Source organism: Phyllobates terribilis, unplaced genomic scaffold (assembly GCF_046119375.1).
Source record: "Phyllobates terribilis strain yellow unplaced genomic scaffold, ASM4611937v1 Scaffold_25__1_contigs__length_18738178, whole genome shotgun sequence".
Lineage (NCBI taxonomy): Eukaryota > Metazoa > Chordata > Amphibia > Anura > Dendrobatidae > Phyllobates > Phyllobates terribilis.
The window spans coordinates 4,491,229-4,519,197 of NW_027362785.1; the positions used below are offsets into that span (position 1 = coordinate 4,491,229).

Below are 27,969 nucleotides of genomic sequence, written 5' to 3' on the forward strand. Positions count from 1 at the left end.
CAGAGGAGCCAGTACTACAGGTAATGAGTGGAGGACAGAGGAGCCAGCACTACAGGTAATGAGTGGAGGACAGAGGAGCCAGTGCTACAGGTAATGAGCGGAGGACAGAGGAGCCAGTGCTACAGGTAATGAGTGGAGGACAGAGGAGCCAGTACTACAGGTAATGAGTGGAGGACAGAGGAGCCAGTGCTACAGGTAATGAGCGGAGGACAGAGGAGCCAGTGCTACAGGTAATGAGCGGAGGACAGAGGAGCCAGTACTACAGGTAATGAGTGGAGGACAGAGGAGCCAGTGCTACAGGTAATGAGCGGAGGACAGAGGAGCCAGTGCTACAGGTAATGAGCGGAGGACAGAGGAGCCAGTACTACAGGTAATGAGCGGAGGACAGAGGAGCCAGTACTACAGGTAATGAGTGGAGGACAGAGGAGCCAGTACTACAGGTAATGAGTGGAGGACAGAGGAGCCAGTGCTACAGGTAATGAGCGGAGGACAGAGGAGCCAGCACTACAGGTAATGAGCGGAGGACAGAGGAGCCAGTACTACAGGTAATGAGTGGAGGACAGAGGAGCCAGTACTACAGGTAATGAGTGGAGGACAGAGGAGCCAGTGCTACAGGTAATGAGTGGAGGACAGAGGAGCCAGTGCTACAGGTAATGAGTGGAGGACAGAGGAGCCAGTACTACAGGTAATGAGCGGAGGACAGAGGAGCCAGTACTACAGGTAATGAGTGGAGGACAGAGGAGCCAGTACTACAGGTAATGAGTGGAGGACAGAGGAGCCAGTACTACAGGTAATGAGCGGAGGACAGAGGAGCCAGTACTACAGGTAATGAGTGGAGGACAGAGGAGCCAGTACTACAGGTAATGAGTGGAGGACAGAGGAGCCAGTACTACAGGTAATGAGTGGAGGACATAGGAGCCAGTACTACAGGTAATGAGTGGAGGACAGAGGAGCCAGTACTACAGGTAATGAGTGGAGGACAGAGGAGCCAGTGCTACAGGTAATGAGTGGAGGACAGAGGAGCCAGCACTACAGGTAATGAGTGGAGGACAGAGGAGCCAGCACTACAGGTAATGAGTGGAGGACAGAGGAGCCAGTACTACAGGTAATGAGTGGAGGACAGAGGAGCCAGTACTACAGGTAATGAGTGGAGGACAGAGGAGCCAGTACTACAGGTAATGAGTGGAGGACAGAGGAGCCAGTACTACAGGTAATGAGTGGAGGACAGAGGAGCCAGTACTACAGGTAATGAGCGGAGGACAGAGGAGCCAGTGCTACAGGTAATGAGCGGAGGACAGAGGAGCCAGCGCTACAGGTAATGAGTGGAGGACAGAGGAGCCAGCACTACAGGTAATGAGCGGAGGACAGAGGAGCCAGTACTACAGGTAATGAGTGGAGGACAGAGGAGCCAGTACTACAGGTAATGAGTGGAGGACAGAGGAGCCAGTACTACAGGTAATGAGTGGAGGACAGAGGAGCCAGTACTACAGGTAATGAGTGGAGGACAGAGGAGCCAGTACTACAGGTAATGAGTGGAGGACAGAGGAGCCAGTGCTACAGGTAATGAGTGGAGGACAGAGGAGCCAGTACTACAGGTAATGAGTGGAGGACAGAGGAGCCAGTACTACAGGTAATGAGTGGAGGACAGAGGAGCCAGTACTACAGGTAATGAGCGGAGGACAGAGGAGCCAGTGCTACAGGTAATGAGCGGAGGACAGAGGAGCCAGTACTACAGGTAATGAGCGGAGGACAGAGGAGCCAGTACTACAGGTAATGAGTGGAGGACAGAGGAGCCAGTACTACAGGTAATGAGCGGAGGACAGAGGAGCCAGCACTACAGGTAATGAGTGGAGGACAGAGGAGCCAGTACTACAGGTAATGAGTGGAGGACAGAGGAGCCAGTACTACAGGTAATGAGTGGAGGACAGAGGAGCCAGTACTACAGGTAATGAGTGGAGGACAGAGGAGCCAGTACTACAGGTAATGAGTGGAGGACAGAGGAGCCAGTACTACAGGTAATGAGTGGAGGACAGAGGAGCCAGTGCTACAGGTAATGAGTGGAGGACAGAGGAGCCAGCACTACAGGTAATGAGCGGAGGACAGAGGAGCCAGTACTACAGGTAATGAGCGGAGGACAGAGGAGCCAGTACTACAGGTAATGAGTGGAGGACAGAGGAGCCAGTACTACAGGTAATGAGTGGAGGACAGAGGAGCCAGCACTACAGGTAATGAGCGGAGGACAGAGGAGCCAGTGCTACAGGTAATGAGTGGAGGACAGAGGAGCCAGTACTACAGGTAATGAGCGGAGGACAGAGGAGCCAGTACTACAGGTAATGAGCGGAGGACAGAGGAGCCAGCACTACAGGTAATGAGTGGAGGACAGGGGAGCCAGTACTACAGGTAATGAGTGGAGGACAGAGGAGCCAGTACTACAGGTAATGAGCGGAGGACAGAGGAGCCAGTACTACAGGTAATGAGTGGAGGACAGAGGAGCCAGTACTACAGGTAATGAGTGGAGGACAGAGGAGCCAGTACTACAGGTAATGAGTGGAGGACAGGGGAGCCAGTACTACAGGTAATGAGTGGAGGACAGGGGAGCCAGTACTACAGGTAATGAGTGGAGGACAGAGGAGCCTCGTAAAGAAGAAGTTACAGGTCTGTGAGAAACAGAAATCTTGTAATTGACCAAATTCTTATTTTCCACCAAAATTTAAAAAAAAATTCTTTCCAGATCAGACAATGTGATTTTCAGGATTTGTTTTCTCATTCTGTCTCTCGTAGTCGAGGTCGACCACTGATGTCAATTACAGGCCGACCTCATCTCATAAAGTGGGAGAACTTGCACAATTGGGGGCCGACTAAATACTTTTTTGCCCCACTGTATGACAGTACCATACAGTATCCACATCATACCGTTATAGGGTATCTACATTATAGTACCATACAGTATCGACATCACACAGCTATAATCTGTCTATATAACAGTACCATAGAGTATCCACATCATACCGTTATAAGGTACCATAGCACCTTACACCATCCATATTATACTGATACATGATGTCTATATAAAAGTACCATATAGCATCTATAACATACTGGTACATTATCTGTACATAACAGTACCTTACAATATTCACATCATACTGCTATAATATGTCTACATAACAGTACCTTACAATATTCACATCATACTGCTATAATATGTCTACATAACAGTACCTTACAATATTCACATCATACTGCTATAATATGTCTACATAACAGTACCTTACAATATTCACATCATACTGCTATAATATGTCTACATAACAGTACCTTACAATATTCACATCATAACAAGGTGTCTACATAACAGTACCATGGAGTATCCATGTCATACCGTATCATAGTACTTTATAATATATGATGGCTATTTAACAGTACCATACAAAATTCTCATTATACTGATACATGATGTCTATCTAACAGTACTATATAGTATCCAGAACATACTGGTACATTATCTGTACATAACAGTACCATATAGTATCCACATTATACTGATAGATGATGTCGATATAACAGTACCATAACGTATGCTCATTATACTGATACATGATATCCATATAACTGTACCATATTGTATCCTCATTACACTGATAGATGATATCCATATAACAGTACCATACCGTATCCTCATTACACTGATAGATGATGTATTGACGGTACTATACAGTATCGTACATGAGGTCAAGGTTCTGGGTGAAGAACAGTAGAGCTTTTTTCAGACCAAACAATGGCTCTGAAAGCCACGACTCTTCAAATCGGGCAAAACAGACAAATATCTATGGAAATTCTGCAGGTCAATCTTCCCCTCGAAGGTCCAAAATGATTCAACGCTGAACCCAAACATATCGGAGCATCACGAAACTTGGCCAGAAGGCAACAAGGAAGTTGTATGGTTTGGGAAAGTTGAACCTCAACTGATTGCGTCATGGCCTCCTATAGGACGCGTCATCACATTTCTACCGATACGTGGTGGCATCTAGGACACGATACACAGTCATCACGGTCATGGCCTTCTATAGGACGCGTCATCACATTTCTACCGATACGTGGTGGCATCTAGGACACGATACACAGTCATCACGGTCATGGTCTCCTATAGGACGCGTCATCACATTTCTACCGATACGTGGTGGCATCTAGGACACGATACACAGTCATCACGGTCATGGCCTCCTATAGGACGCGTCATCACATTTCTACCGATACGTGGTGGCATCTAGGACACGATACACAGTCATCACGGTCATGGCCTCCTATAGGACGCGTCATCACATTTCTACCGATACGTGGTGGCATCTAGGACACGTTACACAGTCATCACGGTCATGGCCTCCTATAGGACACGTCATCACATTTCTACCGATACGTGGTGGCATCTAGGACACGATACACAGTCATCACGGTCATGGCCTCCTATAGGACGCGTCATCACATTTCTACCGATACGTGGTGGCATCTAGGACACGATACACAGTCATCACGGTCATGGCCTCCTATAGGACACGTCATCACATTTCTACCAATACGTGGTGGCATCTAGGACACGTTACACAGTCATCATGTCGGAAAGGAGATCAAGAAGGTTCAAGTTCTACAAAAGTGTAGGACCCTCTATAATAGGGAATTGGAAAAAGTTTGACCTCAAAATCAAATCTCTTGATGTTCTTGACCACGTGATGGCAGGATCGAGCCGTGGACCTCTCCATTATTGGGATACAATCATATATATATTACATTACATTCATGGTGGTCTTCTCCAGTAGAATGGAAGATGTTCTCCTCATTCTTCTCAGTAATGGTTCCTTGTTTCCTCTTATTCTTTTTATTTTTTCCTGGTGAAATTTTGTAAACTGTTGAAAACGTCTTATTGAAGATTGTCCTTGAAAGGACCTTGATCCTCGTCAATCCACTCATGGGTGGAATAAGTCAATCCCAATCATTTCTCCGATGAATTTTCGAACCTACAATTAAAAAATCTTAGATTTCACTTTCTTCCACAGTCTCCTCTATTGTCTCCCCCAAGGTCAATCCCCCATCGCTGCTTTCAGAAACGCTCCCCCGGGCAAAATACTGCAGTGGGGCATTGTTATTGGGGCCGAGGTCGGAGGAGATGTTGACCGTGGCTTGTAGGAGCTGAACTCCACCGTTCTTCTTCCCATTCTGGTAATTCTCACTTTCCAAGAACAATTGACCCTTCGGCTTTTTAGCTCTTTGAGTTTTATATTTCACTTTATTACCAAGAATACAACTTTTACACGGAAAATACTGGAGGAGAAAGAGGTTCCACTGTTTCCGGAGCTCTGCTTTCACCTGTCGATAGAGAAATGAGGATGAGGAGTTATATACCTGTACATAGGAGCAGTATTATAGTAGTTATATTCTTGTATATAGGGGGCAGTATTATAGTAGTTATATTCTTGTATATAGGAGCAGTATTATAGTAGTTATATTCTTGTATATAGGGGGCAGTATTATAGTAGTTATATTCTTGTATATAGGAGCAGTATTATAGTAGTTATATTCTTGTACATAGGAGCAGTATTATAGTAGTTATATTCTTGTACATAGGGGCAGTATTATAGTAGTTATATTCTTGTACATAGGGAGCAGTATTATAGTAGTTATATTCTTGTATATAGGAGCAGTATTATAGTAGTTATATTCTTGTACATAGGAGCAGTATTATAGTAGTTATATTCTTGTATATAGGAGCAGTATTATAGTAGTTATATTCTTGTATATAGGAGCAGTATTATAGTAGATATATTCTTGTACATAGGAGCAGTATTATAGTAGTTATATTCTTGTACATAGGGGGCAGTATTATAGTAGTTATATTTTTGTACATAGGGGGCAGTATTATAGTAGTTATATTCTTGTACATAGGGGGCAGTATTATAGTAGTTATATTCTTGTACATAGGGGGCAGTATTATAGTAGTTATATTCTTGTACATAGGGGGCAGTATTATAGTAGTTGTATTCTTGTACATAGGGGCAGTATTATAGTAGTTATATTCTTGTACATAGGGGGCAGTATTATAGTAGTTATATTCTTGTATATAGGAGCAGTATTATAGTAGTTATATTCTTGTATATAGGGGCAGTATTATAGTAGTTATATTCTTGTACATAGGGGGCAGTATTATAGTAGTTATATTCTTGTATATAGGAGCAGTATTATAGTAGTTATATTCTTGTATATAGGGGCAGTATTATAGTAGTTATATTCTTGTATATAGGGGCAGTATTATAGTAGTTATATTCTTGTATATAGGGGCAGTATTATAGTAGTTATATTCTTGTACATAGGGGGCAGTATTATAGTAGTTATATTCTTGTATATAGGGGCAGTATTATAGTAGTTATATTCTTGTATATAGGAGCAGTATTATAGTAGATATATTCTTGTACATAGGAGCAGTATTATAGTAGTTATATTCTTGTACATAGGGGGCAGTATTATAGTAGTTATATTCTTGTACATAGGGGACAGTATTATAGTAGTTATATTCTTGTACATAGGGGCAGTATTATAGTAGTTATATTCTTGTACATAGGAGCAGTATTATAGTAGTTATATTCTTGTATATAGGAGCAGTATTATAGTAGTTATATTCTTGTATATAGGGGCAGTATTATAGTAGTTATATTCTTGTACATAGGGGGCAGTATTATAGTAGTTATATTCTTGTATATAGGGGCAGTATTATAGTAGTTATATTCTTGTATATAGGAGCAGTATTATAGTAGATATATTCTTGTACATAGGAGCAGTATTATAGTAGTTATATTCTTGTACATAGGGGGCAGTATTATAGTAGTTATATTCTTGTACATAGGGGACAGTATTATAGTAGTTATATTCTTGTACATAGGGGCAGTATTATAGTAGTTATATTCTTGTACATAGGGGCAGTATTATAGTAGTTATATTCTTGTACATAGGGGGCAGTATTATAGTAGTTATATTCTTGTACATAGGGGGCAGTATTATAGTAGTTATATTCTTGTACATAGGGGGCAGTATTATAGTAGTTATATTCTTGTACATAGGGGGCAGTATTATAGTAGTTATATTCTTGTACATAGGGGGCAGTATTATAGTAGTTGTATTCTTGTACATAGGGGCAGTATTATAGTAGTTATATTCTTGTACAAAGGAGCAGTATTATAGTAGTTATATTCTTGTACATAGGAGCAGTATTATAGTAGTTATATTCTTGTACATAGGAGCAGTATTATAGTAGTTATATTCTTGTATATAGGAGCAGTATTATAGTAGTTATATTCTTGTACATAGGAGCAGTATTATAGTAGTTATATTCTTGTACATAGGAGCAGTATTATAGTAGTTATATTCTTGTACATAGGAGCAGTATTATAGTAGTTATATTCTTGTATACAGGAGCAGTATTATAGTAGTTATATTCTTGTATATAAGGGCAGTATTATAGTAGTTATATTCTTCTACATAGGGGGCAGTATTATAGTAGTTATATTCTTGTACATAGGGGCAGTATTATAGTGGTTATATTCTTGTACATAGGGGGCAGTATTATAGTAGTTATATTCTTGTATATAGGTGGCAGTATTATAGTAGTTATATTCTTGTACATAGGAGCAGTATTATAGTAGTTATATTCTTGTGCATAGGGGGCAGTATTATAGTAGTTATATTCTTGTACATAGGAGCAGTATTATAGTAGTTATATTCTTGTATATAGGAGCAGTATTATAGTAGTTATATTCTTGTATATAGGGGCAGTATTATAGTAGTTATATTCTTGTACATAGGAGCAGTATTATAGTAGTTATATTCTTGTACATAGGAGCAGTATTATAGTAGATATATTCTTGTACATAGGAGCAGTATTATAGTAGTTATATTCTTGTATATAGGAGCAGTATTATAGTAGTTATATTCTTGTACATAGGGGCAGTATTATAGTAGTTATATTCTTGTACATAGGGGGCAGTATTATAGTAGTTATATTCTTGTACATAGGGGACAGTATTATAGTAGTTATATTCTTGTACATAGGGGCAGTATTATAGTAGTTATATTCTTGTACATAGGGGGCAGTATTATAGTAGTTATATTCTTGTACATAGGGGGCAGTATTATAGTAGTTGTATTCTTGTACATAGGGGCAGTATTATAGTAGTTATATTCTTGAACAAAGGAGCAGTATTATAGTAGTTATATTCTTGTACATAGGGGCAGTATTATAGTAGTTATATTACTGTACATAGGGGCAGAATTATAGTAGTTATATTCTTGTATATAGGAGCAGTATTATAGTAGTTATATTCTTGTATATAGGAGCAGTATTATAGTAGATATATTCTTGTACATAGGAGCAGTATTATAGTAGTTATATTCTTGTATATACCCTCTATAATAGGGAATTGGAAAAAGTTTGACTTTTTGATGTCAAAAAGGGGGCATAGGGGGCAGTATTATAGTAGTTATATTCTTGTACATAGGGGACAGTATTATAGTAGTTATATTCTTGTACATAGGGGCAGTATTATAGTAGTTATATTCTTGTACATTGGGGGCAGTATTATAGTAGTTATATTCTTGTACATAGGGGGCAGTATTATAGTAGTTATATTCTTGTGCATAGGGGGCAGTATTATAGTAGTTATATTCTTGTACATAGGAGCAGTATTATAGTAGTTATATTCTTGTATATAGGAGCAGTATTATAGTAGTTATATTCTTGTATATAGGGGCAGTATTATAGTAGTTATATTCTTGTACATAGGAGCAGTATTATAGTAGTTATATTCTTGTACATAGGAGCAGTATTATAGTAGATATATTCTTGTACATAGGAGCAGTATTATAGTAGTTATATTCTTGTATATAGGAGCAGTATTATAGTAGTTATATTCTTGTACATAGGGGCAGTATTATAGTAGTTATATTCTTGTACATAGGGGGCAGTATTATAGTAGTTATATTCTTGTACATAGGGGACAGTATTATAGTAGTTATATTCTTGTACATAGGGGCAGTATTATAGTAGTTATATTCTTGTATATAGGAGCAGTATTATAGTAGTTATATTCTTGTACATAGGGGCAGTATTATAGTAGTTATATTCTTGTACATAGGGGGCAGTATTATAGTAGTTATATTCTTGTACATAGGGGGCAGTATTATAGTAGTTGTATTCTTGTACATAGGGGCAGTATTATAGTAGTTATATTCTTGAACAAAGGAGCAGTATTATAGTAGTTATATTCTTGTACATAGGGGCAGTATTATAGTAGTTATATTACTGTACATAGGGGCAGAATTATAGTAGTTATATTCTTGTATATAGGAGCAGTATTATAGTAGTTATATTCTTGTATATAGGAGCAGTATTATAGTAGATATATTCTTGTACATAGGAGCAGTATTATAGTAGTTATATTCTTGTATATACCCTCTATAATAAGGAATTGGAAAAAGTTTGACTTTTTGATGTCAAAAAGGGGGCATAGGGGGCAGTATTATAGTAGTTATATTCTTGTACATAGGGGACAGTATTATAGTAGTTATATTCTTGTACATAGGGGCAGTATTATAGTAGTCATATTCTTGTACATAGGGGCAGTATTATAGTAGTTATATTCTTGTACATAGGGGGCAGTATTATAGTAGTTGTATTCTTGTACATAGGGGCAGTATTATAGTAGTTATATTCTTGTACAAAGGAGCAGTATTATAGTAGTTATATTCTTGTACATAGGAGCAGTATTATAGTAGTTATATTCTTGTACATAGGAGCAGTATTATAGTAGTTATATTCTTGTATATAGGAGCAGTATTATAGTAGTTATATTCTTGTACATAGGAGCAGTATTATAGTAGTTATATTCTTGTACATAGGAGCAGTATTATAGTAGTTATATTCTTGTATACAGGAGCAGTATTATAGTAGTTATATTCTTGTATATAGGAGCAGTATTATAGTAGTTATATTCTTGTACATAGGAGCAGTATTATAGTAGTTATATTCTTGTACATAGGGGCAGTATTATAGTAGTTATATTCTTGTATATAGGAGCAGTATTATAGTAGTTATATTCTTGTACATAGGAGCAGTATTATAGTAGTTATATTCTTGTATACAGGAGCAGTATTATAGTAGTTATATTCTTGTACATAGGAGCAGTATTATAGTAGTTATATTCTTGTATATAGGAGCAGTATTATAGTAGTTATATTCTTGTACATAGGAGCAGTATTATAGTAGTTATATTCTTGTACATAGGGGCAGTATTATAGTAGTTATATTCTTGTATATAGGAGCAGTATTATAGTAGTTATATTCTTGTACATAGGAGCAGTATTATAGTAGTTATATTCTTGTATACAGGAGCAGTATTATAGTAGTTATATTCTTGTATATAAGGGCAGTATTATAGTAGATATATTCTTCTACATAGGGGGCAGTATTATAGTAGTTATATTCTTGTACATAGGGGCAGTATTATAGTGGTTATATTCTTGTACATAGGGGGCAGAATTATAGTAGTTATATTCTTGTACATAGGAGCAGTATTATAGTAGTTATATTCTTGTACATAGGGGGCAGTATTATAGTAGTTATATTCTTGTACATAGGAGCAGTATTATAGTAGTTATATTCTTGTACATAGGCGGCAGTATTATAGTAGTTATATTCTTGTATATAGGGGCAGTATTATAGTAGTTATATTCTTGTATATAGGAGCAGTATTATAGTAGTTATATTCTTGTACATAGGGGCAGTATTATAGTAGTTATATTCTTGTACATAGGAGCAGTATTATAGTAGTTATATTCTTGTACATAGGGGGCAGTATTATAGTAGTTATATTCTTGTACATAGGAGCAGTATTATAGTAGTTATATTCTTGTACATAGGCGGCAGTATTATAGTAGTTATATTCTTGTATATAGGGGCAGTATTATAGTAGTTATATTCTTGTATATAGGGGCAGTATTATAGTAGTTATATTCTTGTACATAGGGGGCAGTATTATAGTAGTTATATTCTTGTACATAGGAGCAGTATTATAGTAGTTATATTCTTGTATATAGGAGCAGTATTATAGTAGATATATTCTTGTACATAGGAGCAGTATTATAGTAGTTATATTCTTGTATATAGGAGCAGTATTATAGTAGTTATATTCTTGTACATAGGGGGCAGTATTATAGTAGTTATATTCTTGTACATAGGGGGCAGTATTATAGTAGTTATATTCTTGTACATAGGGGCAGTATTATAGTAGTTATATTCTTGTACATAGGAGCAGTATTATAGTAGTTATATTCTTGTACATAGGAGCAGTATTATAGTAGTTATATTCTTGTACATAGGGGGCAGTATTATAGTAGTTATATTCTTGTACATGGGAGCAGTATTATAGTAGTTATATTCTTGTACATGGGAGCAGTATTATAGTAGTTATATTCTTGTACATAGGAGCATTATTATAGTAGTTATATTCTTGTACATAGGAGCAGTATTATAGTAGTTATATTCTTGTACATAGGAGCAGTATTATAGTAGATATATTCTTGTACATAGGAGCAGTATTATAGTAGTTATATTCTTGTACATAGGAGCAGTATTATAGTAGTTATATTCTTGTATATAGGAGCAGTATTATAGTAGTTATATTCTTGTACATAGGGGCAGTATTATAGTAGTTATATTCTTGTACATAGGGGGCAGTATTATAGTAGTTATATTCTTGTACATAGGGGACAGTATTATAGTAGTTATATTCTTGTACATAGGGGCAGTATTATAGTAGTTATATTCTTGTACATAGGGGGCAGTATTATAGTAGTTATATTCTTGTACATAGGGGGCAGTATTATAGTAGTTGTATTCTTGTACATAGGAGCAGTATTATAGTAGTTATATTGTTCTACATAGGGGCAGTATTATAGTAGTTATATTGTTCTACATAGGGGCAGTATTATAGTAGTTATATTCTTGTACAAAGGAGCAGTATTATAGTAGTTATATTCTTGTATATAGGAGCAGTATTATAGTAGTTATATTCTTGTACATAGGAGCAGTATTATAGTAGTTATATTCTTGTACATAGGAGCAGTATTATAGTAGTTATATTCTTGCACATAGGAGCAGTATTATAGTAGTTATATTCTTGTATACAGGAGCAGTATTATAGTAGTTATATTCTTGTATATAAGGGCAGTATTATAGTAGTTATATTCTTCTACATAGGGGACAGTATTATAGTAGTTATATTCTTGTACATAGGGGCAGTATTATAGTAGTTATATTCTTGTACATAGGGGCAGTATTATAGTAGTTATATTACTGTACATAGGGGCAGAATTATAGTAGTTATATTCTTGTACATAGGGGGCAGTATTATAGTAGTTATATTCTTGTACATAGGGGGCAGTATTATAGTAGTTATATTCTTGTACATAGGAGCAGTATTATAGTAGTTATATCCCTGTACATAGGGGGCAGTATTATAGTAGTTATATTCTTGTACATAGGGGACAGTATTATAGTAGTTATATTCTTGTACATAGGAGCAGTATTATAGTAGTTATATTACTGTACAAAGGGGCAGAATTATAGTAGTTATATTCTTGTACATAGGGGGCAGTATTATAGTAGTTATATTCTTGTACATAGTGAGCAGTATTATAGTAGTTATATTCTTGAACATAGGGGGCAGTATTATAGTAGTTATATTCTTGTACATAGGGGGCAGTATTGTAGTAGTTATATTCTTGTACATAGGGGCAGTATTATAGTAGTTATATTCTTGTACATAGGGAGCAGTATTATAGTAGTTATATTCTTGTACATAGGGGGCAGTATTATAGTAGTTATATTCTTGTACATAGGGGCAGAATTATAGTAGTTATATTCTTGTACATAGGGGGCAGTATTATAGTAGTTATATTCTTGTACATAGGAGCAGTATTATAGTAGTTATATTTTTTTACATAGGGGGCAGTATTATAGTAGTTATATTCTTGTATATTGGAGCAGTATTATAGTAGTTATATTCTTGTACATAGGAGCAGTATTATAGTGGTTATATTCTTGCACATAGGAGCAGTATTATAGTAGTTATATTCTTGTACATAGGAGCAGTATTATAGTAGTTATATTCTTGTACATTGGGGCAGTATTATAGTAGTTATATTCTTGTACATAGGAGCAGTATTATAGTAGATATATTCTTGCACATAGGAGCAGTATTATAGTAGTTATATTCTTCTACATAGGGAGCAGTATTATAGTAGTTATATTCTTGCACATAGGAGCAGTATTATAGTAGTTATATTCTTGTACATAGGAGCAGTATTATAGTAGTTATATTCTTGTACATAGGGGGCAGTATTATAGTAGTTATATTCTTGTACATAGGGGGCAGTATTATAGTAGTTATATTCCTGTACATAGGAGCAGTATTATAGTAGTTATATTCTTGTACATAGGGGGCAGTATTATAGTAGTTATATTCATGTACATAGGGGGCTTTATTATAGTAGTTATATTCTTGTACATAGGGGCAGTATTATAGTAGTTATATTCTTGTACATAGGGGCAGTATTATAGTAGTTATATTCTTGTACATAGGGGGCAGTATTATAGTAGTTATATTCTTGTACATAGGGGCAGTAATATAGTAGTTATAATCTTGTACATAGGAGCAGTATTATAGTAGTTATATTCTTGTACATAGGAGCAGTATTATAGTAGTTATATTCTTGTACATAGGAGCAGTATTATAGTAGTTATATTCCTGTACATAGGGGGCAGTATTATAGTAGTTATATTCTTGTACATAGGGGGCAGTATTATAGTAGTTATATTCTTGTACATAGGGGGCAGTATTATAGTAGTTATATTCTTGTACATAGGGGACAGTATTATAGTAGTTATATTCTTGTACATAGGGGCAGTATTATAGTAGTTATATTCTTGTACATAGGAGCCGTATTATAGTAGTAATATTCTTGTACATAGGAGCAGTATTATAGTAGTTATATTCTTGTACATAGGAGCCGTATTATAGTAGTAATATTCTTGTACATAGGGGCAGTATTATAGTAGTTATATTCTTGTACATAGGAGCCGTATTATAGTAGTAATATTCTTGTACATAGGAGCAGTATTATAGTAGTTATATTCTTGTACATAGGAGCAGTATTATAGTAGTTATATTCTTGTACATAGGGGCAGTATTATAGTAGTTATATTCTTGTACATAGGAGCCGTATTATAGTAGTAATATTCTTGTACATAGGAGCCATATTATAGTAGTTATATTCTTGTACATAGGGGCAGTATTATAGTAGTTATATTCTTGTACATAGGGGGCAGTATTATAGTAGTTATATTCTTGTACATAGGGGCAGTATTATAGTAGTTATATTCTTGTACATAGGGGGCAGTATTATAGTAGTTATATCCCTGTACATAGGGGGCAGTATTATATTAGTTATATTCTTGTACATAGGGGACAGTATTATAGTAGTTATATTCTTGTACATAGGGGCAGTATTACAGTAGTTATATTACTGTACATAGGGGCAGAATTATAGTAGTTATATTCTTGTACATAGGGGGTAGTATTATAGTAGTTATATTCTTGTACATAGGGAGCAGTATTATAGTAGTTATATTCTTGTACATAGGGGGCAGTATTATAGTAGTTATATTCTTGTACATAGGAGCAGTATTATAGTAGTTATATCCCTGTACATAGGGGGCAGTATTATAGTAGTTATATTCTTGTACATAGGGGACAGTATTATAGTAGTTATATTCTTGTACATAGGAGCAGTATTATAGTAGTTATATTACTGTACATAGGGGCAGAATTATAGTAGTTATATTCTTGTACATAGGGGGCAGTATTATAGTAGTTATATTCTTGTACATAGGGAGCAGTATTATAGTAGTTATATTCTTGTACATAGGGGGCAGTATTATAGTAGTTATATTCTTGTACATAGGGGGCAGTATTGTAGTAGTTATATTCTTGTACATAGGGGCAGTATTATAGTAGTTATATTCTTGTACATAGGGAGCAGTATTATAGTAGTTATATTCTTGTACATAGGGGGCAGTATTATAGTAGTTATATTCTTGTACATAGGGGCAGAATTATAGTAGTTATATTCTTGTACATAGGGGGCAGTATTATAGTAGTTATATTTTTGTACATAGGAGCAGTATTATAGTAGTTATATTTTTTTACATAGGGGGCAGTATTATAGTAGCTATATTCTTGTATATAGGAGCAGTATTATAGTAGTTATGTTCTTGTACATAGGAGCAGTATTATAGTAGTTATATTCTTGTACATAGGAGCAGTATTATAGTAGTTATATTCTTGTACATAGGAGCAGTATTATAGTAGTTATATTCTTGTACATAGGAGCAGTATTATAGTAGTTATATTCTTGTACATAGGAGCAGTATTATAGTAGTTATATTCTTGTACATAGGTGGCAGTATTATAGTAGTTATATTCTTGTACATAGGGGGCAGTATTATAGTAGTTATATTCTTGTACATAGGAGCAGTATTATAGTAGTTATATTCATGTACATAGGAGCAGTATTATAGTAGTTATATTCTTGTACATAGCAGCAGTATTATAGTAGTTATATTCTTGTACATAGGAGCAGTATTATAGTAGTTATATTCTTGTACATAGGTGGCAGTATTATAGTAGTTATATTCTTGTACATAGGGGGCAGTATTATAGTAGTTATATTCTTGTACATAGGAGCAGTATTATAGTAGTTATATTCATGTACATAGGAGCAGTATTATAGTAGTTATATTCTTGTACATAGGAGCAGTATTATAGTAGTTATATTCTTGTACATACGGGGCAGTATTATAGTAGTTATATTCTTGTACATAGGGGGCAGTATTATAGTAGTTATATTCTTGTACATAGGAGCAGTATTATAGTAGTTATATTCATGTACATAGGAGCAGTATTATAGTAGTTATATTCTTGTACATAGGAGCAGTATTATAGTAGTTATATTCTTGTACATAGGAGCAGTATTATAGTAGTTATATTCTTGTACATAGGGGGCAGTATTATAGTAGTTATATTCCTGTACATAGGAGCAGTATTATAGTAGATATATTCTTGTACATAGGGGGCAGTATTATAGTAGTTATATTCTTGTACATAGGAGCAGTATTATACTAGTTGTATTCTTGTACATAGGAGCAGTATTATAGTAGTTATATTCCTGTACATAGGAGCAGTATTATAGTAGTTATATTCTTGTACATAGGAGCAGTATTATAGTAGTTATATTCTTGTACATAGGAGCAGTATTATACTAGTTGTATTCTTGTACATAGGAGCAGTATTATAGTAGTTGTATTCTTGTACATAGGAGCAGTATTATAGTAGTTATATTCTTGTACATAGGGGACAGTATTATAGTAGTTATATTCTTGTACATAGGGCAGTATTATAGTAGTTATATTCTTGTACATAGGAGCAGTATTATAGTAGTTATATTCTTGTACATAGGGGACAGTATTATAGTAGTTATATTCTTGTACATAGGGCAGTATTATAGTAGTTATATTCTTGTACATAGGGCAGTATTATAGTAGTTATATTCTTGTACATAGGAGCAGTATTATGGTAGTTATATTACTGTACATAGGGGCAGAATTATAGTAGTTATATTCTTGTACATAGGGGGCAGTATTATAGGAGTTATATTCTTGTACATAGGGAGCAGTATTATAGTAGTTATATTCTTGTACATAGGGGGCAGTACTATAGTAGTTATATTCTTGTACATAGGGAGCAGTATTGTAGTAGTTATATTCTTGTACATAGGGGCAGTATTATAGTAGTTATATTCTTGTACATAGGGAGCAGTATTATAGTAGTTATATTCTTGTACATAGGGGACAGTATTATAGTAGTTATATACTTGTACATAGGAGCAGTATTATAGTAGTTATATTCTTGTACATAGGAGCCATATTATAGTAGTTATATTCTTGTACATAGGGTGTACATAGGGGCAGTATTATAGTAGTTATATTCTTGTACATAGGGGGCAGTATTATAGTAGTTATATTCATGTACATAGTAGCAGTATTATAGTAGTTATATTCTTGTACATAGGGAGCAGTATTATAGTAGTTATATTCTTTTACATAGGGGGCAATATTATAGTAGTTATATTCTTGTACATAGGAGCAGTATTATAGTAGTTATATTCTTGTACATAGGAACAGTATTATAGTAGTTATATTCCTATACATAGGAGCAGTATTATAGTAGTTATATTCTTGTACATAGGAGCCGTATTATAGTAGTAATATTCTTGTACATAGGAGCAGTATTATAGTAGTTATATCCCTGTACATAGGGGGCAGTATTATAGTAGTTATATTCTTGAACATAGGGGACAGTATTATAGTAGTTATATTCTTGTACATAGGGGCAGTATTATAGTAGTTATATTACTGTACATAGGGGCAGAATTATAGTAGTTATATTCTTGTACATAGGGGGCAGTATTATAGTAGTTATATTCTTGTACATAGGGAGCAGTATTATAGTAGTTATATTCTTGTACATAGGGGCAGTATTATAGTAGTTATATTACTGTACATAGGGGCAGAATTATAGTAGTTATATTCTTGTACATAGGGGGTAGTGTTATAGTAGTTATATTCTTGTACATAGGGAGCAGTATTATAGTAGTTATATTCTTGTACATAGGGGGCAGTATTATAGTAGTTATATTCTTGTACATAGGAGCAGTATTATAGTAGTTATATTCTTGTACATAGGGGGTAGTGTTATAGTAGTTATATTCTTGTACATAGGGAGCAGTATTATAGTAGTTATATTCTTGTACATAGGGGACAGTATTATAGTAGTTATATTCTTGTACATAGGAGCAGTATTATAGTAGTTATATTACTGTACATAGGGGCAGAATTATAGTAGTTATATTCTTGTACATAGGGGGCAGTATTATTGTAGTTATATTCTTGTACATAGGGAGCAGTATTATAGTAGTTATATTCTTGTACATAGGGGGCAGTATTATAGTAGTTATATTCTTGTACATAGGGGGCAGTATTGTAGTAGTTATATTCTTGTACATAGGGGCAGTATTATAGTAGTTATATTCTTGTACATAGGGAGCAGTATTATAGTAGTTATATTCTTGTACATAGGGGGCAGTATTATAGTAGCTATATTCTTGTACATAGGGGCAGAATTATAGTAGTTATATTCTTGTACATAGGGGGCAGTATTATAGTAGTTATATTCTTGTACATAGGAGCAGTATTATAGTAGTTATATTTTTTTACATAGGGGGCAGTATTATAGTAGTTATATTCTTGTATATAGGAGCAGTATTATAGTAGTTATATTCTTGTACATAGGAGCAGTATTATAGTGGTTATATTCTTGCACATAGGAGCAGTATTATAGTAGTTATATTCTTGTACATAGGAGCAGTATTATAGTAGTTATATTCTTGTACATTGGGGCAGTATTATAGTAGTTATATTCTTGTACATAGGAGCAGTATTATAGTAGTTATATTCTTGCACATAGGAGCAGTATTATAGTAGTTATATTCTTCTACATAGGGAGCAGTATTATAGTAGTTATATTCTTGTATATAGGAGCAGTATTATAGTAGTTATATTCTTGCACATAGGAGCAATATTATAGTAGTTATATTCTTGTACATAGGAGCAGTATTATAGTAGTTATATTCTTGTACATAGGGGGCAGTATTATAGTAGTTATATTCTTGTACATAGGGGGCAGTATTATAGTAGTTATATTCCTGTACATAGGGGCAGTATTATAGTAGTTATATTCTTGTACATAGGGGGCAGTATTATAGTAGTTATATTCCTGTACATAGGAGCAGTATTATAGTAGTTATATTCTTGTACATAGGGGCAGTAATATAGTAGTTATATTCTTGTACATAGGGGGCAGTATTATAGTAGTTATATTCTTGTACATAGGGGGCAGTATTATAGTAGTTATATTCTTGTACATAGGAGCAGTATTATAGTAGTTATATTCATGTACATAGGAGCAGTATTATAGTAGTTATATTCTTGTACATAGGAGCAGTATTATAGTAGTTATATTCTTGTACATAGGAGCAGTATTATAGTAGTTATATTCTTGTACATAGGGGGCAGTATTATAGTAGTTATATTCTTGTACATAGGGGGCAGTATTATAGTAGTTATATTCTTGTACATAGGGAGCAGTATTGTAGTAGTTATATTCTTGTACATAGGGGCAGTATTATAGTAGTTATATTCTTGTACATAGGGAGCAGTATTATAGTAGTTATATTCTTGTACATAGGGGGCAGTATTATAGTAGTTATATTCTTGTACATAGGGGCAGAATTATAGTAGTTATATTCTTGTACATAGGGGGCAGTATTATAGTAGTTATATTCTTGTACATAGGGAGCAGTATTGTAGTAGTTATATTCTTGTACATAGGGGCAGTATTATAGTAGTTATATTCTTGTACATAGGGAGCAGTATTATAGTAGTTATATTCTTGTACATAGGGGGCAGTATTATAGTAGCTATATTCTTGTACATAGGGGCAGAATTATAGTAGTTATATTCTTGTACATAGGGGGCAGTATTATAGTAGTTATATTCTTGTACATAGGAGCAGTATTATAGTAGTTATATTTTTTAACATAGGGGGCAGTATTATAGTAGTTATATTCTTGTATATAGGAGCAGTATTATAGTAGTTATATTCTTGTACATAGGAGCAGTATTATAGTGGTTATATTCTTGCACATAGGAGCAGTATTATAGTAGTTATATTCTTGTACATAGGAGCAGTATTATAGTAGTTATATTCTTGTACATTGGGGCAGTATTATAGTAGTTATATTCTTGTACATAGGAGCAGTATTATAGTAGTTATATTCTTGCACATAGGAGCAGTATTATAGTAGTTATATTCTTCTACATAGGGAGCAGTATTATAGTAGTTATATTCTTGCACATAGGAGCAATATTATAGTAGTTATATTCTTGTACATAGGAGCAGTATTATAGTAGTTATATTCTTGTACATAGGGGGCAGTATTATAGTAGTTATATTCTTGTACATAGGGGGCAGTATTATAGTAGTTATATTCCTGTACATAGGGGCAGTATTATAGTAGTTATATTCTTGTACATAGGGGGCAGTATTATAGTAGTTATATTCCTGTACATAGGAGCAGTATTATAGTAGTTATATTCTTGTACATAGGGGCAGTAATATAGTAGTTATATTCTTGTACATAGGGGGCAGTATTATAGTAGTTATATTCTTGTACATAGGGGGCAGTATTATAGTAGTTATATTCTTGTACATAGGAGCAGTATTATAGTAGTTATATTCATGTACATAGGAGCAGTATTATAGTAGTTATATTCTTGTACATAGGAGCAGTATTATAGTAGTTATATTCTTGTACATAGGAGCAGTATTATAGTAGTTATATTCTTGTACATAGGGGGCAGTATTATAGTAGTTATATTCTTGTACATAGGGGGCAGTATTATAGTAGTTATATTCTTGTACATAGGGAGCAGTATTGTAGTAGTTATATTCTTGTACATAGGGGCAGTATTATAGTAGTTATATTCTTGTACATAGGGAGCAGTATTATAGTAGTTATATTCTTGTACATAGGGGGCAGTATTATAGTAGTTATATTCTTGTACATAGGGGCAGAATTATAGTAGTTATATTCTTGTACATAGGGGGCAGTATTATAGTAGTTATATTTTTGTACATGGGAGCAGTATTATAGTAGTTATATTTTTTTACATAGGGGGCAGTATTATAGTAGTTATATTCTTGTATATAGGAGCAGTATTATAGTAGTTATGTTCTTGTACATAGGAGCAGCATTATAGTAGTTATATTCTTGTACATAGGAGCAGTATTATAGTAGTTATAGTCTTGTACATAGGAGCAGTATTATAGTAGTTATATTCTTGTACATAGGAGCAGTATTATAGTAGTTATATTCTTGTACATAGGAGCAGTATTATAGTAGTTATATTCTTGTACATAGCAGCAGTATTATAGTAGTTATATTCTTGTACATAGGAGCAGTATTATAGTAGTTATATTCTTCTACATAGGTGGCAGTATTATAGTAGTTATATTCTTGTACATAGGGGGCAGTATTATAGTAGTTATATTCTTGTACATAGGAGCAGTATTATAGTAGTTATATTCATGTACATAGGAGCAGTATTATAGTAGTTATATTCTTGTACATAGGAGCAGTATTATAGTAGTTATATTCTTGTACATAGGAGCAGTATTATAGTAGTTATATTCTTGTACATAGGGGGCAGTATTATAGTAGTTATATTCTTGTACATAGGGGGCAGTATTATAGTAGTTATATTCTTGTACATAGGAGCAGTATTATAGTAGTTATATTCATGTACATAGGAGCAGTATTATAGTAGTTATATTCTTGTACATAGGAGCAGTATTATAGTAGTTATATTCTTGTACATAGGAGCAGTATTATAGTAGTTATATTCTTGTACATAGGGAGCAGTATTATAGTAGTTATATTCTTGTACATAGGAGCAGTATTATAGTAGTTATATTCTTGTACATAGGGGGCAGTATTATAGTAGTTATATTCTTGTACATAGGGGGCAGTATTATAGTAGTTATATTGTTGTACATAGGAGCAGTATTATAGTAGTTATATTCATGTACATAGGAGCAGTATTATAGTAGTTATATTCTTGTACATAGGAGCAGTATTATAGTAGTTATATTCTTGTACATAGGAGCAGTATTATAGTAGTTATATTCTTGTACATAGGGGGCAGTATTATAGTAGTTATATTCCTGTACATAGGAGCAGTATTATAGTAGATATATTCTTGTACATAGGGGGCAGTATTATAGTAGTTATATTCTTGTACATAGGAGCAGTATTATACTAGTTGTATTCTTGTACATAGGAGCAGTATTATAGTAGTTATATTCCTGTACATAGGAGCAGTATTATAGTAGTTATATTCTTGTACATAGGAGCAGTATTATAGTAGTTATATTCTTGTACATAGGAGCAGTATTATACTAGTTGTATTCTTGTACATAGGAGCAGTATTATAGTAGTTGTATTCTTGTACATAGGAGCAGTATTATAGTAGTTATATTCTTGTACATAGGAGCAGTATTATAGTAGCTATATTCTTGTACATAGGGGGCAGTATTATAGTAGTTATATTCCTGTACATAGGAGCAGTATTATAGTAGTTATATTCTTGTACATAGGAGCAGTATTATAGTAGTTATCTTCTTGTACATAGGAGCAGTATTATACTAGTTGTATTCTTGTACATAGGAGCAGTATTATAGTAGTTATATTCTTGTACATAGGAGCAGTATTATAGTAGCTATATTCTTGTACATAGGGGGCAGTATTATAGTAGTTATATTCTTGTACATAGGGGGCAGTATTATAGTAGTTATATACTTGTACATAGGAGCAGTATTATAGTAGTTATATTACTGTACATAGGAGCAGTATTATAGTAGTTATATTCTTGTACATAGGAGCCATATTATAGTAGTTATATTCTTGTACATAGGAGCCATATTATAGTAGTTATATTCTTGTACATAGGGTGTACATAGGGGCAGTATTATAGTAGTTATATTCTTGTACATAGGGGGCAGTATTATAGTAGTTATATTCATGTACATAGTAGCAGTATTATAGTAGTTATATTCTTGTACATAGGGAGCAGTATTATAGTAGATATATTCTTTTACATAGGGGGCAATATTATAGTAGTTATATTCTTGTACATAGGAGCAGTATTATAGTAGTTATATTCCTGTACATAGGGGCAGTATTATAGTAGTTATATTCTTGTACATAGGGGGCAGTATTATAGTAGTTATATTCTTGTACATAGGAGCCGTATTATAGTAGTAATATTCTTGTACATAGGAGCAGTATTATAGTAGTTATATCCCTGTACATAGGGGGCAGTATTATAGTAGTTATATTCTTGTACATAGGGGACAGTATTATAGTAGTTATATTCTTGTACATAGGAGCAGTATTATAGTAGTTATATTCTTGTACATAGGGGACAGTATTATAGTAGTTATATTCTTGTACATAGGGGCAGTATTATAGTAGTTATATTACTGTACATAGGGGCAGAATTATAGTAGTTATATTCTTGTACATAGGGGGCAGTATTATAGTAGTTATATTCTTGTACATAGGGAGCAGTATTATAGTAGTTATATTCTTGTACATAGGGGCAGTATTATAGTAGTTATATTACTGTACATAGGGGCAGAATTATAGTAGTTATATTCTTGTACATAGGGGGTAGTGTTATAGTAGTTATATTCTTGTACATAGGGAGCAGTATTATAGTAGTTATATTCTTGTACATAGGGAGCAGTATTATAGTAGTTATATTCTTGTACATAGGGGACAGTATTATAGTAGTTATATTCTTGTACATAGGAGCAGTATTATAGTAGTTATATTACTGTACATAGGGGCAGAATTATAGTAGTTATATTCTTGTACATAGGGGGCAGTATTATTGTAGTTATATTCTTGTACATAGGGAGCAGTATTATAGTAGTTATATTCTTGTACATAGGGGGCAGTATTATAGTAGTTATATTCTTGTACATAGGGGGCAGTATTGTAGTAGTTATATTCTTGTACATAGGGGCAGTATTATAGTAGTTATATTCTTGTACATAGGGAGCAGTATTATAGTAGTTATATTCTTGTACATAGGGGGCAGTATTATAGTAGCTATATTCTTGTACATAGGGGCAGAATTATAGTAGTTATATTCTTGTACATAGGGGGCAGTATGATAGTAGTTATATTCTTGTACATAGGAGCAGTATTATAGTAGTTATATTTTTTTACATAGGGGGCAGTATTATAGTAGTTATATTCTTGTATATAGGAGCAGTATTATAGTAGTTATATTCTTGTACATAGGAGCAGTATTATAGTGGTTATATTCTTGCACATAGGAGCAGTATTATAGTAGTTATATTCTTGTACATAGGAGCAGTATTATAGTATTTATATTCTTGTACATTGGGGCAGTATTATAGTAGTTATATTCTTGTACATAGGAGCAGTATTATAGTAGTTATATTCTTGCACATAGGAGCAGTATTATAGTAGTTATATTCTTCTACATAGGGAGCAGTATTATAGTAGTTATATTCTTGCACATAGGAGCAGTATTATAGTAGTTATATTCTTCTACATAGGGAGCAGTATTATAGTAGTTATATTCTTGTACATAGGAGCAGTATTATAGTAGTTATATTCTTGTACATAGGGGGCAGTATTATAGTAGTTATATTCTTGTACATAGGGGGCAGTATTATAGTAGTTATATTCCTGTACATAGGGGTAGTATTATAGTAGTTATATTCTTGTACATAGGGGGCAGTATTATAGTAGTTATATTCCTGTACATAGGAGCAGTATTATAGTAGTTATATTCTTGTACATAGGGGCAGTAATATAGTAGTTATATTCTTGTACATAGGGGGCAGTATTATAGTAGTTATATTCTTGTACATAGGGGGCAGTATTATAGTAGTTATATTCTTGTACATAGGAGCAGTATTATAGTAGTTATATTCATGTACATAGGAGCAGTATTATAGTAGTTATATTCTTGTACATAGGAGCAGTATTATAGTAGTTATATTCTTGTACATAGGAGCAGTATTATAGTAGTTATATTCATGTACATAGGAGCAGTATTATAGTAGTTATATTCTTGTACATAGGAGCAGTATTATAGTAGTTATATTCTTGTACATAGGAGCAGTATTATAGTAGTTATATTCTTGTACATAGGAGCAGTATTATAGTAGTTATATTCTTGTACATAGGAGCAGTATTATACTAGTTGTATTCTTGTACATAGGAGCAGTATTATAGTAGTTGTATTCTTGTACATAGGAGCAGTATTATAGTAGTTATATTCTTGTACATAGGAGCAGTATTATAGTAGCTATATTCTTGTACATAGGGGGCAGTATTATAGTAGTTATATTCTAGTACATAGGAGCAGTATTATAGTAGTTATATTCATGTACATAGGAGCAGTATTATAGTAGTTATATTCTTGTACATAGGAGCAGTATTATAGTAGTTATATTCTTGTACATAGGAGCAGTATTATACTAGTTGTATTCTTGTACATAGGAGCAGTATTATAGTAGTTATATTCTTGTACATAGGAGCAGTATTATAGTAGCTATATTCTTGTACATAGGGGGCAGTATTATAGTAGTTATATTCTTGTACATAGGGGGCAGTATTATAGTAGTTATATACTTGTACATAGGAGCAGTATTATAGTAGTTATATTCTTGTACATAGGAGCCATATTATAGTAGTTATATTCTTGTACATAGGAGCAATATTATAGTAGTTATATTCTTGTACATAGGGTGTACATAGGGGCAGTATTATAGTAGTTATATTCTTGTACATAGGGGGCAGTATTATAGTAGTTATATTCATGTACATAGTAGCAGTATTATAGTAGTTATATTCTTGTACATAGGGAGCAGTATTATAGTAGTTATATTCTTTTACATAGGGGGCAATATTATAGTAGTTATATTCTTGTACATAGGAGCAGTATTATAGTAGTTATATTCCTGTACATAGGGGCAGTATTATAGTAGTTATATTCTTGTACATAGGGGCAGTATTATAGTAGTTATATTCTTGTACATAGGAGCAGTATTATAGTAGTTATATTCTTGTACATAGGAACAGTATTATAGTAGTTATATTCCTGTACATAGGAGCAGTATTATAGTAGTTATATTCTTGTACATAGGAGCCGTATTATAGTAGTAATATTCTTGTACATAGGAGCAGTATTATAGTAGTTATATCCCTGTACATAGGGGGCAGTAATATAGTAGTTATATTCTTGTACATAGGGGCAGAATTATAGTAGTTATATTCTTGTACATAGGGGGCAGTATTATAGTAGTTATATTCTTGTACATAGGGAGCAGTATTATAGTAGTTATATTCTTGTACATAGGGGCAGTATTATAGTAGTTATATTACTGTACATAGGGGCAGAATTATAGTAGTTATATTCTTGTACATAGGGGGCAGTATTATAGTAGTTATATTCTTGTACATAGGGAGCAGTATTATAGTAGTTATATTCTTGTACATAGGGGCAGTATTATAGTAGTTATATTACTGTACATAGGGGCAGAATTATAGTAGTTATATTCTTGTACATAGGGAGCAGTATTATAGTAGTTATATTCTTGTACATAGGGGGCAGTATTATAGTAGTTATATTCTTGTACATAGGAGCAGTATTATATTAGTTATATTCTTGTACATAGGGGGTAGTGTTATAGTAGTTATAATCTTGTACATAGGGAGCAGTATTATAGTAGTTATATTCTTGTACATAGGGGACAGTATTATAGTAGTTATATTCTTGTACATAGGAGCAGTATTATAGTAGTTATATTACTGTACATAGGGGCAGAATTATAGTAGTTATATTCTTTTACATAGGGGGCAGTATTATTGTAGTTATATTCTTGTACATAGGGAGCAGTATTATAGTAGATATATTCTTGTACATAGGGGGCAGTATTATAGTAGTTATATTCTTGTACATAGGGGGCAGTGTTGTAGTAGTTATATTCTTGTACATAGGGGCAGTATTATAGTAGTTATATTCTTGTACATAGGGAGCAGTATTATAGTAGTTATATTCTTGTACATAGGGGGCAGTATTATAGTAGTTATATTCTTGTACATAGGGGCAGAATTATAGTAGTTATATTCTTGTACATAGGGGGCAGTATTATAGTAGTTATATTCTTGTACATAGGAGCAGTATTATAGTAGTTATATTTTTTTACATAGGGGGCAGTATTATAGTAGTTATATTCTTGTATATAGGAGCAGTATTATAGTAGTTATATTCTTGTACATAGGAGCAGTATTATAGTGGTTATATTCTTGCACATAGGAGCAGTATTATAGTAGTTATATTCTTGTACATAGGAGCAGTATTATAGTAGTTATATTCTTGCACATAGGAGCAGTATTATAGTAGTTATATTCTTCTACATAGGGAGCAGTATTATAGTAGTTATATTCTTGCACATAGGAGCAATATTATAGTAGTTATATTCTTGTACATAGGAGCAGTATTATAGTAGTTATATTCTTGTACATAGGGGGCAGTATTATAGTAGTTATATTCTTGTACATAGGGGGCAGTATTATAGTAGTTATATTCCTGTACATAGGGGCAGTATTATAGTAGTTATATTCTTGTACATAGGGGGCAGTATTATAGTAGTTATATTCCTGTACATAGGAGCAGTATTATAGTAGTTATATTCTTGTACATAGGGGCAGTAATATAGTAGTTATATTCTTGTACATAGGGGGCAGTATTATAGTAGTTATATTCTTGTTTATAGGAGGAGTATTATAGTAGTTATATTATTGTACATAGGGGGCAGTATTATAGTAGTTATATTCTTGTACATAGGGGGCAGTATGATAGTAGTTATATTCTTGTACATAGGGGCAGTAATAGAGTAGTTATATTCTTGTATATAGGGGGCAGTATTATAGTAGTTATATTCTTATATATAGGAGCAGTATTATAGTAGTTATATTCTTGTACATAGGGGGCAGTATTATAGTAGTTATATTCTTATATATAGGAGCAGTATTATAGTAGTTATATTCTTGTACATAGGGGGCAGTATTATAGTAGTTATATTC

At 33.8% G+C, this 27,969-nt stretch overlaps 1 protein-coding gene across 1 annotated transcript in view; it reads right to left on the bottom strand.

The window, feature by feature from the left end:
* Positions 1–2,135: 2,135 nt before the first annotated feature.
* GLP2R (glucagon like peptide 2 receptor) overlaps positions 2,136–27,969 on the bottom strand; it is a 506,477-nt gene continuing 480,643 nt past the window's right edge. Inside the window, exon 13 of the mRNA XM_073660266.1 lies at positions 2,136–5,361. Coding sequence (XP_073516367.1) covers positions 5,029–5,361 — 333 coding nt within the window. The 3' untranslated portion in view covers positions 2,136–5,028. The remainder of the gene's footprint in view (positions 5,362–27,969) is intronic.